Below are 14,118 nucleotides of genomic sequence, written 5' to 3'. Positions count from 1 at the left end.
GTCAACAAATATGGAGTTTGTGATGTCAGAGGTCTCTGTGTATTCTGACTAGCAACAGTGGTAACCATAGCAACCTGGACTCACTCAGACATATTGAGTGATCATGGCAACCTTATGTAAACAAACCTGGATGACGTGAAAGCCTTTTTATGGTTATACCCTACATGAGTCGTAGTGACATGCCTATATATGGGCATGTTATGGTTATACCGTACATGAGTCATAGTGACATGCCTATATATGGGCATGTTATGGTTATACCATACATGAGTCATAGTGACATGCCTATATATGGGCACGTTATTGTGAACGCAGTGATTGTGAACGCAGTGAGCACTAACTATAGAAGCTGGCCTAAACTGTCTGTCTGTCTGTCTGTGTGTGTCTGTGTGTCACGCTGTAACACCACCGGCCCGCCACCAGAGGGCGCAGCTGTATCACACACAAAACACACGGGTGGGTGACGTGACATGCTGTCCTTTGCTGTCCTCAGTGTCAAACGCGTATAAATAAAAAATATATTTGTCAAAAACCTTCTGAATATTGTGCAGGACATTATGCTTCATGTGAACATACTCAAGTTTAAAACATTTCATTCCTCATTTCTTCAGAATTTTCAACCAAACATAGCAAAACTCATATGGTGCGACTGTCCTGGCCCTGTTTCTCAAAGTAGGAACTTGAATAAAATTAAGGGGAGAAAATGCTAAAATTATTTAAAAAATTCCATAAATATAATATAGATGTCTATTTGTGAGCCTAATCTTTTCAAAGTCCAAGCATAATGTTTTCAGTCATTTCTGATCAAAAAGATTTTGTCCCCCAAACCAAAATCATATTGTGTGACACCATTTTGGGAAATTTCAACAGGCAATTGTTTGGACACCCATTGGGATAGAGAGGTCCTTCTTCAGTAAGGCTGCTCAGCACTTGCATATTTACAATAGCATGACAGGTGTCTGTAGTGAATTATCATTTTAACATTTCCATGAAATACGATCTTGTTGGAACGCTGACCAATGCGACTCATCCGAGTGTCTGTGGGTGTGACACCTTTTTCATTAAAAAAGCTAAAGTTATTAGATTTTTTGGTCATAATTACATGTAAATCTATGTTGCTTTTTTGTCACACCATATGATGCAAACTGTATTTTCCTACAGATAAAACAATAAATAACAAAGACCCATGTTTCTTTTGTCCATTTAAACATTTGTTTTAAACAGCTACACCTAAAATCTGCAACTATCCACAATAAAATGTGTTTAATTTTGTTTTATTCAGTCATTGCATGTTATTCAATGTTAAAGCAATTTTCCTGTTGCTGTTTTTCCTGAGTAATTGTTTAATCAATCTGTAAAGTTCAGTACTCACTAATAGGTAGGTTAAAACACAGTTTGCTTTGAAAAATGAAGATATGATCATACGGTGTGACACTAAATCATTTGGTGTGACGTTCCAAATAGTGAAAAGATCATACCTTTATTAATGATGAAACCATTAATGTTCATGGATTACATAGCAAATAGTATCAGGAAGAGTCACAAATATTTGTGTAATTTTAGAGAAGGTTTTGTCACAATAAATACAAAATATGTTGAAAGACCGACAACATGGGCCTCACATTGAGTGTTGATTACGAAAATAATATACAGATTTAATAACTTTTCACAAAACTATAGTGGATTACAGGTTAGTTATGATAAAGGACTTTGATAAAGTGAGTAACTTAAGAAAGGTGTAACTTAAAAAAAAGAAACTTAAAAAAAACTTACAAAAAAAAACTTAAAGAAAACTTTTTTTTAAAAAAAGAAAAAAAAACGCGCACACACACACACACTAAAAAAAGAACTTAAAAAAAACTTAACGTTAAGTTCTGCCTATATATGCATGGGTGTATCAGATTTGTTTATGGTTATGTGTGACTGAGCGCCCTCCCATTAGCCAAATGAATATAGGATATATATACTAAAGGTTATGGCGCTATGCGGCCCTCACACCTATGTTGCACCGCCGATCCGACCGAAATGCCCTTACAGTATATGGAGATGTCTGTGTGTGTCAGGCCTGGCTGGTGTTGCTTGAAGCAGGCTGTGGGGTAGGAAACTGTATCTTCCCCCTCCTGGAAGAGGATCTCAATATATTTGTTTACGCCTGTGACTTCTCACCCCGAGTTGTGGACTTTGTCAAGCTAAATCCATTGTGTTGCCCTGAGCGTTGTTGTGCCTTCCAGTGTGACCTGACCCACAGTGATTTGAGGGACAATGTGCCAGAGGCCAGCGTGGATGTGGTTACACTTATCTTTGTCCTGTCAGGCATCCACCCTGACAAGATGAGGCAGGCTCTGGAGAACATCTGCAAGGTGTTAAAGCCAGGAGGTACTGTCCTGTTCAAAGACTATGGCCTTAATGATCACGCCATGCTTCGCTTTAAAGCTGGCAGCAAGCTGGGCGACAACTTCTATGTCCGACCGGACGGTACTAGGTCCTACTTCTTCTCTAAAGAGCTCCTGGCTGAGTTGTTTGACGCGGCAGGTTTCAACTGTGTGGTCAATGACTATGTCCTCAGAGAAACCATCAACAAAAAAGAGGGCTCATGTGTCCTCAGAGTATTCCTCCATAGCAAATACACCAAGCCTGGGCAATCACAGAGCTCCTGATGTTATACATAACCCCAGATAAACATATATACTTTAGAATGCTCCGCCCTGAAAATGACATGCATGATTAATGGACGAGCAGCAGCATCACTCATGATGTGCAAACTAAATATTTGCCTTCCATTCTCTTCCATTCTGTGTAAGTGAATGGGCATGCTTCCTATGGTGAAGCAAATTCCCATCTTCTGCCTCGTGTGGAGTTCAAACCTTGGTGAACATTTGACAGGAAGAAGTAGGCCTATGTATGGTTTACCTCACTTGGTGGTCATTTATCCATGTGTGACCAGCAACCGCTTTCATTCAAACAGACTAGAAACCAGCAAAAAATATCTTTGCGTGCGTCACATCGTGCAGTGCCTTCAATCAGCACAACAAGATATGGATTTCACCTCGGCAGATGTGTGACCGTGCCCTTAAAGGAGTAGTTCGCCCAACAAATGACTTATTTCTGTCACTTCATGAAGCCTTGAATTCATGGAGACTTTGGTTGTTTTTGTTGCATTCCTAAACCAATAATTTGATGGCCGGAGGGGACTCAAAGAGTCTCCTACTGAGTCTCCTATTGACAGATGACCCGTCATTTGTCTGATCGGACCCTACAAAACCTCCCGCGCGCTCAGATCAGCCAACGCAGGGAAGCTGGAAGAACATTCACTAAAAACACCGGCACATCGCTCCACACGTCCCAAACCATTGCAATCAGAACCGCAGACTCACTTCTTCCAATCTTCCGCCGTAGTCTGAAAACCCACCTCTTCAGACTCCATCTTAGCCCATAGCACTTGCCGTAGCACTTGCCCTGGCCTCAACGACCTTACAGGCATATGCAAAGGTTCAACTTGTGTAATTTAGATAGCATTTTATGTAGACATAGCTGGTGCTGCTTCAAGCAACACCAGCCTCTTAGAGAGCGCCTTCTCTAATGGGAGGGCGCTATGTATAGTATAGTGTATATGCGTATACACTATACTACATAGCACTCTATAGTATAGTGTATACGCATAGTTTCAATAGACAGATGTTAGGTCCTTAGCTTACGTATGATTCTCGATGACAATATTTGATGTATTTGATGTATTACCACAATTTTGTGTTTGTCCTTGCTTACTGTAAGTCGCTCTGGATTTTTGCTAAATGCCTAAATTGTAAATTGTAAGGACCTCAAATATTATACTGTATGTATTTGGCTGTCAACCCCATCTCAAAATATGTTGTTCCATGGACCCCCAGAAAGCCAAGATCTGAGTGAAAATCGTCCGCTGTGAGAGAATATTTAGATATTCAAAGATTTGCGCCACATTTTTCACGCTTTTTCAAAAAATAGCAGATCTACAAGCTCGTGCTATGAGCTTGTATATCTGCTATTTATCAACAGCCAAAGTATAAAATAATGGTTCAAGTGGTTAAAAGCTACGGTGACACAGATGCGTTGCAGGTCTTAAGATCCTCTTAGCTCAGCTCAAACAAAAATACATTCACAACATAAACTTGCTCAGTATTGTTCAGTTCAGTAGTAACACTTTTCAATTTTTAACTTTCAACTTTATTGTTCTCAGCATCTGAGGGAAAGGCTCGCCGAGGCCCAGGAGAGAATCAGTGCCGACGACAAGCTTGACGGCGGAAGCCCCCTGATGAAGCTCCTCTACGGGGACCCCGCTCCCATGTTGTCCCCCCTGGCCTCTGACTGTCCCACACACCGCTCCTCTTTCTGGAGTCTGTCCGGGACACTGACCGTGGAGCGCTTCTCTCAGCTGGTTGGACAGGACCAGGGACGCGCCTCTGTACCCCTGCTCACCCTGTTCCTCAACAAGGTACCTCCTGTGTACACCTTGTTGATTGGAGCACTTATCCACATAATAGGGATTACAAATTTAAGATGATTGTCACACAGATAATTCTGATTAACGATTTAAAGTAGCTATAAGCTACATTTTTAATGACTTTTTTTTTTCAGAGGGGGTGCATACTTAGTTTAGACTAGTCATTGGTTAGACATGGGTTAAGGTTAGGTTTAGGTGTGCTGCCCAGAGAGCCAGCAATGAGTAAAATGCTCCCACAAAATGTTTAGTCTCTGTGACACATCTAGGGGCCACAATCTGCATTCAAATATGTTCCTATAAGCTTTGTCGTTGGTCGAAAAAAACCCGGTCGAAATGACTAACCAATCAGGAAGTAGACAGCCAAATCGACCAATGACAAAGTTTCTAGGAAAATCTTTGACTGCAGAATGTGCACTGCAGAATGTGCAAAAAAAAGGTAATTAAAAGTTTGACATATTATTGCTTATAGCAGCTTAATTGTGTTTTTTTGCTTTGAACATTGGAACGTTACATGTTTTAGCCTTCATAATCAAAAATTGCACAGGGCAGATTTTATGAATTTCTTAAATATACATAGAAATCACTGGCTCTATTTTTTTCATCAAAATAGTTGATCTACAAGCTTACACCTAAGCTTGTAGATCTGCTATTTCTGCTATTTTTGAAACATTTATGGACATTGTTCAACATGGAAACGATTGACGATTATTTAAAAAATAATTGCGATTATCTCAAATAATTGCGATTAGGCAATTATGTAATAATTGTGACAGGCCTATCCACATACAGAAAGAGAATATTATGCCAGAGGTCAGTGGTCAGCAAGTTAAACCTATATTGATCAGTTCCATCTTTGCATCTGTCCATAGATCCAGTGTGTGAGACAGTTGCATCATCTGCCTGAGCTGGCTGCGTTGCAGTCAGACCTTTTAAGGGCATTTCCCCTGGTGTCGGAACATACACACCAGAGCATTGCGCAGATGTTACAACAGATACCAACAGGTATAACAATATCCCAGCATTCTTCTTTAGTTCTTATTAAATGTACTCCCCCATTGATATAAGTGAATGTCACCATCACGTCACACACACACACACACACACACACACACACACACACACACACACACACACACACACACACACACACACACACATGTGTGCTCTAACCAGACCACTCTCATCCTTTGTAGGATACCAGAGGAAGCTGCTGCTTGATAGGATAACGACATTCATTGGGGTCTGGAATCGCCTCAGACTGGAGGTGGCCAACAACTGTAAGCACATACTCTAAAACACTCCTATAGTACCCTTTGCCAACTTTTGGTTGCATAGCCCTGAGTTTGACCTCGCGCATTATTACAAGCCTAAAATTCCTACCCTGTAACTGCCCTGCCCGCAGCAACGCATGGCAGGGTATTGTAATCGCTCCTGTATGTATGTCTGTCTGTCTTCCTTTGAACAAAATAAGTTGAGAACAGATGGGGCGGAAATTTCATGAAACGTGGTGGTGGGGAAGGATCAGTTAACTGCCCCGAAGCCATGATTAACTTTAGGGTTGAAAAGTCAAAAGGTCAGGATCTCAATCAAGGTCAAGGTTAAAAATTGAGAACAGGTGGGCCCGGGGCAGCTTTTCCTGATTCAAGCTCACACGCTTCTGAGCTTGTAGATCAATTTGTTTCTGGCTAAGAGATTTGGTGTAGCGTTAAAAAAAAGTACAATTGCAACTAGGGATGTCCCGATCAGGTTTTTTTTACTCCCGATCAGATTCCGATCATCTGATTTTGAGTATCTGCCGATATCGATTTTTCCCAATCCGATATTTATATTTTTATAGAACACTTATGCCATATCACAATAGTAAAATGCATTCCAAAATCACAGACAATATTCAGTCTAATATCATGATATGGATATAATATTGATACTAGGGATGTCCCGGTCACGTTTGGTTTCTTTCGCTCTTTCGATCACGCGATCGGATCAGGACATCCCTAGTCGCAACTCAGGTCCATTTTGCTACAGTTGGAGGCCATCGATATTGTCCTTTTCTTTTTGCTGAGGTTTGCGTGATCTGCGCAAAAGGACAGTTAACCATTTGGGCGGGAACCCCTTTTGGTGTTTTAAACATTATGTTATAATTTAGCTATTGAAAAATAGCAGATCTACAAGCTCATAGCGCGCCACCGAGTGGCGCGCTACGAGCTTGTAGGTATGCTATTTTTTTTAAATCGTGGAAATATTTATTCCAGAAAACTGGAGGATTTAGAAGGATCTTTTTTAAATTTTGAGGTCAGGCCTAAATGGGTCAAATGATAAGGAACAATATCGGTGGCACCCAACTGTAACTGCGGTCCACAGCGGACCTGGGAGTGGAGGTGCAGCTGTGTGAGATGGAGGTGACCGTGGACAGCTCTGGGGAGTTCCTCGTGCCGTGTCGACGTGGCCCTGGCTCATGCCTTCGAATACTGCTAGACTTCCTGTCAGAGACTCACAACTCCTTAGTGAGAGCGGCCAGGAAACTGAGCCGCCAAGACGACAGGTTAGTTGAGTTCACTTTCACCATAGTCTCGCGTTACTTGCCAGACTGTTATGTTGCCTCTCGCAATTTTCAAATGCTTCCCTCATACTGTCTGGACTGGAGAACGGAAGCTCTGATCATGAGCAAGCGATAAAGCGGAAGTGAAGCCTCCTCCCCACTTCCGTTTCGTAAATCGAAATCATCTATGCATATATAGCTAGCTTGCTTAGCAGAAATGGAAATAAATAAATCAAATTTGAAGATATTTTAAAATATATTTTCGTCAACCGAAATGGCAAAATGGCCTGGTCTGTCCACAAACTTTGTCCTACACAAACATTAACAATGAATGGACAATTTTACATCATAGTGTCTGAACAAATAGACCTTTAGTGTCTATTTTACGTCATGATGATGTACGATGATAAGAGCGCCCCTAACTTCACACGGGTGTCATTTCTTCTAATTGACATTTTCAGTTTCAAAACGGTATCACCGTATCACTCACCTGTAGTCTGAGTGGAATTTGAATATTGAATGTGTTCCCACAGTGAGTCCTACAGTATTCTACTAGAGGGGGTGTCTGAGACACAGCTGACCCTCTGCCACCCTGAGAGAGAGCTGCTCCCTCTGGTGTTGGCCAACTGCCACTACACCCTGAGGAAAGGCAGGGAGACGGACAGCACTTACAACCTGATGGGAATCCAAACGCAGCTGGCTCGTCGCTTCCTGGCCGGGAAACCACTCATACAAGTGGTGAGAATGGATTAGACCAGTGGTCCGGAGACCACCAGTGGTCCTTGAGGGGGTTCCAAGTGGTCCCCAGCTATTATGAAGGACAGTTGATAACCAAATGGACCCTTTTTAGCTCTTGAGAGCGTAACATGAAACCAAATGATTTAATTTTACGCTCTCAAAAGTTAATATTATTGTTAAACATCTGCATTACTTAATTTACAAGAAGTCTACAAAAATGTTGTTTAATGTCTGTTATCTCTCCTATGGCACCAACATCAATACAGAATGGAATTGTGGACAATATGATCCTATCCAACAACAACAAAATATATATTTCTTTTCTTCTTGTCTTTTTTTTGTTTTCTTTGATCTGAGATGCTGAATGTCATCAAATGGTGGCTAAATATCATCAAACGGCTCAAATGCCGAATAAATAATGGACCTTGATATGAAAAGGGTTGAAAACCACTGTTCTAACCAGAACACGTCGTAATACCTGTCTTACTATCATCAGGACACGTCGAGGTACTTGAACAGACACCTGCAGGACTTCTCTGTGGTTCTAGCCGAGGTCAGAGACAGGATTCATCAGGTGAGTGCAGTATAATGTGTGACTTCTTAGGCCCAAAGCACACCAACGGAACTAGTCGCTACTCCTTGCAACAAAACAATTTTGGCACACCAATGCAGCTCCTTGCAACTGCCATTCGGGATAATGGTTACACCGGCCCTATCCATCTGGGGGCCCGAAGCGGGGGTGGTGTTTTGCCAATTATCTCTGGAACGGAAAGTCCAATCTGCTCAGTTCAAAACATGACTTTGAGGGCATGTTCGGGGGGGCTCTAGCAACTCCCGGGACCCTAGGCGGTCGCGTAGCCCGCGTATACGGCAGGACAGGCGTGCGAGCATGTGAGTAGTTTTTTATTTAGACTTATGCACTTTCAACCTGCCGTCCCTAGTATTTTGGACATATAATTCCAAAGTATTCAAAAGAAGAAACATAAAACATGAAAAGTTGATTACAAGGTTTCTGCTCGACAGACAGTGACGATAAGCCCAAGTATATACACCGTATATACACAGTAGTTCCTCCTATGGGATTTGAAGAGGCCTCTTTATGTTGTAGCTGTAGGTCACATTCCTTCACCCGAAACGTATTTCAGCTTCCATTCACCGGGAGAGCATCCAACCCCCCAACCCGTCCCACCCCGCTCCGCTCAGCGCCACTCAGTTGCCTGCTGACAGCTACTCTGTGCTCTTATGTCTGTTATGTGGTTCAACCCTGCAGGAGCCGTTGAAGGGCTCGGTGAGCGGTGCAGTGAGGACAGTGCTGCGGTCGTACACCGATGTTTGTGACGCCGTGTTCGTGGTGGAGATCGCATTGCGCTTCCTGGGGAAGACCGGCGGGGATCCCCGAGATCACCTCCTGTCCTTCCTCACTGATTCGCTGCAGATGGGCCCGCAGATCTCCGACACTGTGGTCAAGGTATAAACCTGAGGGCCGTTTCCTTTTAATTGACTGCAGTGATTGTGAGATTCATTCAACTATCTTGTTGCTGGTCTCTGCTAATATAATAGTGGTATTTCCCTCACTTTACTGATGTGTACTTTTTGACAAAGTATAAAGGAAATCAAAACTCATTTAAACAATTTTTTATTCCAGGCCCTTGGTGATAGTAAATTGGAGCATAGCACCTTCACCTGGCAGCTCCTTACCTGCTGGAAATCTGAGCTCATGCTGAGCCGCAAGCAGGTTAGACACATATTAACCTCTGTTTAAAACGAAAAATCTGCTTCACAGTTTTCTGGATATACCACTTGCAGAGACGAAACTCAAAAGCCATTCATGAAACGACCCCTAGCTTGCTGCTGCCCACAACATACTTGGCTCTGGAGTGAAGCTTTTCATTCATGTGACCCCTGCTCACTGCCAGGGACTGACCTCAAAGACCACAGAGGGATAAACTCTCAGGGCTGTAAATCCATGGAAAGTGTGCCGTCCGACATGGCTTGCGCTCAGTGTTTGACCTTAACAATAATAAAGTGCATTATTTGAATTCCTTCCCTGATTTCCACCAATAATTATTAAGGGGGGCGATTTGACGTTTTTAACCATTTAACGAGTGAGCCACTTAACCACTTAATTCTAAATTATTTCGAAAATCGACAATCTAAAGCTTACAACGCATCACAGCGCAACGCATTGTGAGCTTGTAGATCTGCTGAAAGTGTTTGGATTCTTTATTTTTATTTCATGCTGGAAAGACATGAATTGGGTTTTGATTGCCATTGACTGTCATCTCGTTGCAGGATCCATTTCAGAGACTGCCTTCAGCATTCCAGCAGAGTCTGTCTGTGGAGGAGAGGAGAGAGATGAAGGTTTTCCTTGCTGTCACAGATACGGACGCCTTTTCTCTGGAGTTGCATGAAATTCTTCTTCTGAAGACGAGCAACTCCATGCCAGAGGCCGAGGCCTACCAACCACACTGGGAGTAAGCATTCTATCGTATCAATAGCATTTCTATTCACTCCTATGGTACCTGCATAATTGAGTACCCACAACTAAAGACATGCTGACCATTTGACAGTTTAGAATCAGTGGAAGGGAACGAGATATAATGTGTTCACAAAGCAGTCAAATATTTTCCACGCTTCCAGAAATGTATTTGCTGGGGATAAGACATTTTCTTGATCTCAGAACTGCTAGAAGTGTGCCCATTGTAAGTCCGGAGATTAGCGCGGCTGTACAAAGGAATCCATTGAACGTGGATGGACACTTTCAATCACAGTGAAGTGTGGGGGTCTCTCACCCTGGGATGTCCCTTACAATCCTGGGCCTTTTGACTCCTAGTGACCAGAGTGTGTGTGTGTGACCCCTGCGACCATCTGTCGCCCGGAGGAAAGGGGGCTTAAGCTATACGCAGTCTGCCAGCCCAGGTCAGATCTACCGAGTCGGCAGCTGGACAGGGAAGTGATTGGTGAATAGGAATGCATGTGGAGAAAACAATGGGTGCAATGCTAACTGTTGCTCCTCTTTCCACCCTCTCTCCCTAACCCGTTGACCAGATTCCACCAATGTCTTCTAAATCGTGACAGTTTCTATGTCAGTGGTTCTCAAACTATTTCATGTCAAGGACCCCATAAATTATATGGAATTGGCCACCGACCCCCATCTGAAAATGTTGTTCTAGGGACACCCCCCCTCCCCCCAGAAGCAAAGATGAGTTAAAAACGTTTGCTGTGAAAGAATACACATTCAAAGATTTGCACACCTTTTCACGATATTTCTAAAATAGCAGATCTACAAGCTCCGAGTGGTGCGCAAGAGCTTGTATATATCTGCTATTCATCAACAGCTAAAGTTTAAAATAATGGTTAAAGGTATATTCAGTGATTTGACTTAATTCAAATATCACTTATTTTTTCTTTTTTTCTGGATAATCCTCCCTACTATAGAGTGTGCTGACCATATAAGGAGTTCCTCCCTGTCCCCAGTGAGCCCCTGGGGTCAAAAAACCCTAGTTTCAGTTCTGGTGGCGGGTGGCAAAACCTTCATCCAATCAGGATGAGAGGGGCCTTCCTCCAATCATGATCGAGTGGGGGCGGGCCTTGGTGCACATGCTGTTGGCCTGTTGCACTTGCCCCCACTGTAGAGCGTGCATGTGTTACCGGGACGGACTGGGTGGTTTTCCAAATCACCCAAATCACTGAATGCTCCTTTAAAGTAGTTAAAAACTAAGGTGACACAGATGCGTTCCAGGTCTTCATTTTAATGGTCTGCTAATGTCTCCACCAGCATCAGGTCCACACTGGAGATCCACTTGGAGCGGAAGAATGTTCCCCCTCTGCCTGGGCTTGAATCTCTACCAGACCACATCACTCTGGAGAAAGGGGCTGAAGCGTGGAAGATGGCTGTAGAGTTCAGGAAAAGATAGATCATTTCCACAGCCACATCATCATCATACCCGGACGTTATGCAGGAACGCCTACTGAGTGGCGAAAAACAACTCTCTGTCCTTGACAGCCCATACATCCAAACAGAGAAGTCCTATCTGATTGCATTAAACAACGTTACACGACGTTAAACTGACTTTGCCACTCGATTTGCCATTCACTTTATGCATTTGCATACCCTCTATAATACTCACAATTTAGTTTTTTGTTTTTGTTACAGTGCATCATTCCAATACAGCATTGATTGTAGCGTGCTAAACATATTTGCAGGCTTTCTGTTGTTCAAAAATATTGTCTAATTAAGCGCTTTCATTTTTTTCCTTCTTAAATAGCCTATATCTACAAGCTCACAATGCATCACATCTGCTAATTTAGAAGAATGCATGAATAATGTTATAAATGATTTTTTCTTTTACTATGTTTAAGTTGCTGTCCATGTTATCGGAAGGTGTAGAAAGTACAAGTAGAACCTATCAATCAAATGTGATTATGTGCCTTTCTATAAAGTAAATGTATTATTACGAATCTTTATTTTTCTTTATTTTCTAATTGTGTTCGCAACTGTGGATCAATTTTACAGATATGTAATATAATAATATACTGAGTCTGACATGTATTACATATCAATAATATGTAATAGAGAGCGAGAGATACGCTTTGTGGAATAAAGAATGATCAATAATGCATTGTATCCATGTGGCTTAACTGAGCTATAATTCTATAAGCGTAAATGAATTGACCTCCAAAACGTGAATGGATGTATACATACAAGTGCAGAGTTACAACCTATAACAGTGGTTTTCAACCCTTTTCATATCAAGGCCCATTATTTATTCGGCATTTGAGCCACGGACCACCATTTGATGACATTTAGCCTCTCAAACCCAAAACTTAGAATATTTTGTCGATAAGATTTTGCCAACAATTCCATGCTGTATTGATGTCGATAACAGCAGACATAACAGGCAAATGTTGATCAAAATAACAATTATTTTACATTCTGTATGGTGTAGACTTCTTGTAAATTAACTAAGTAATGCAGATGTTTAACAACAATGTATTGTAACAGTTTAATATCTACTGTATAAGGGTGCATTTGGTTACAAACTTTCCATCCTTTAGATGGGGACCACCTGGAACCCCCTCAAGGACCACTGGTTAAAAACCACTGATCTATATCATTTTTTAGAATGTATGCTTTTGAAAAGCCCTCCTTTCAGTTTGTCATCTCTGTCTGAGTGCAATGTCAACCGAACGTCTCTAATGAAGTCCACGCCCCCCCGTTGCTCGTCCCTTCAACATGTAAACTGACACCTCTTCGCGTCCAATCGGACGCTCGCACGAGCCGGACAATGTGCCACGGCGGCCAATCACGGCCTTCGGTGGGCGGAGTCGTGGTGTTTTGTTGCCACAGCAGAGCAGAGAGAAGATGTTGCGCGTTTGTTTCGTTAATGTTTTTCTGTTGTTGATGGAGGAGGAGTATTATTAAAACGGAATACTTTACCCTGCCTGGACCGTTTTATAATAAGGATATTTTCACCGTTGTTTCCGAGTGGCATGAGCGAATAAAACACCAATGATGATATCCAGTTATTGATTGTAAGTACAGTTACATGTTCGCTTTTCTGGACATGGTTGCAGGAGAAAAGAGGAGAGATGTTTTGGCTTTGGCATGAGGAGGATGGTGTCTGTTTGAAATTAAAACTCAAGTCAGCACCTTTTTGTATTTCTCATAATATTTGTATCGTCTCTACTCTCTTGGAATTATATGGGATGAATCAAGCATCGTATCACCATGTCGTCTATTAATAATTATGATAAACCATTGTGTCAACTGTCAAATTAGCCTAAGATTTAGACTCTTGATGTCGATTCTGACATTTTCAATAATTGAAAATGTCAGAATCGATAAATACATCTACGAGAGTCTAAATCTTAGGCTAGTGTCAAATCAGTGTCTTCCTCTTATTCTACAGTGCATCCTAAATTTGGATCAGATCAGAAATGAATATGATCTGTTATGATCTGTAAGAAATGTGCTGACTTGTGCAGATATTATTAGTAACAGATCAAGTGCTATTGCTTAATAGTAATTAACAACAGACAGTGTGGTGGATCTGGTTTGTTGTTGAGATCTGCACGTGTTTCTGTTATAAACAGTTTAACTGCCTTGATTGTCATCACTTTTGCTCAGCTGGTCTTGATTGTGCAATTACTGGAAATGCATAACTCCACCATTACACCTGCAACACTACTATAAACACATTGTACACACATGTGATTTCTTTCTTTGTCTTCTTGACTATCCAAGTGTCTAGACAAGTATCTGCATTCTGTTTAAAATAACAGTAGCAGTTTATACGCTATACCATATTATATAAGCTGTCGCGAGTCAATGGTTTAATAGCATCTACTATAGAGTTTATAT

At 41.8% G+C, this 14,118-nt stretch overlaps 2 protein-coding genes across 2 annotated transcripts in view; both read left to right on the top strand.

The window, feature by feature from the left end:
- Positions 1–12,238, top strand: part of rnf213b (ring finger protein 213b) — a 48,974-nt gene extending 36,736 nt beyond the window's left edge. Inside the window, exons 54-63 of the mRNA XM_079492343.1 lie at positions 4,214–4,468; positions 5,347–5,479; positions 5,671–5,754; positions 6,839–7,019; positions 7,550–7,754; positions 8,251–8,328; positions 9,025–9,222; positions 9,400–9,489; positions 10,047–10,228; positions 11,533–12,238. Coding sequence (XP_079348469.1) covers positions 4,214–4,468; positions 5,347–5,479; positions 5,671–5,754; positions 6,839–7,019; positions 7,550–7,754; positions 8,251–8,328; positions 9,025–9,222; positions 9,400–9,489; positions 10,047–10,228; positions 11,533–11,671 — 1,545 coding nt within the window. The 3' untranslated portion in view covers positions 11,672–12,238. The remainder of the gene's footprint in view (positions 1–4,213; positions 4,469–5,346; positions 5,480–5,670; positions 5,755–6,838; positions 7,020–7,549; positions 7,755–8,250; positions 8,329–9,024; positions 9,223–9,399; positions 9,490–10,046; positions 10,229–11,532) is intronic.
- On the top strand, positions 2,001–2,657 carry LOC306915920 (tRNA N(3)-cytidine methyltransferase METTL6-like; the record flags this gene model as incomplete). Its single annotated transcript, XM_079493590.1, has 1 exon — positions 2,001–2,657. The coding sequence occupies one exon, from the start codon at positions 2,001–2,003 to the stop codon at positions 2,655–2,657; it is 657 nt and encodes a 218-aa protein (XP_079349716.1).
- Positions 12,239–14,118: the final 1,880 nt, after the last annotated feature.

Source organism: Electrona antarctica, assembly GCF_951216825.1.
Source record: "Electrona antarctica genome assembly, chromosome: 22".
Classification (NCBI taxonomy): Eukaryota; Metazoa; Chordata; class Actinopteri; order Myctophiformes; family Myctophidae; genus Electrona; species Electrona antarctica.
Note: the sequence above shows the minus strand (reverse complement) of the source record. Positions and strands in the feature narration are given on the sequence as shown.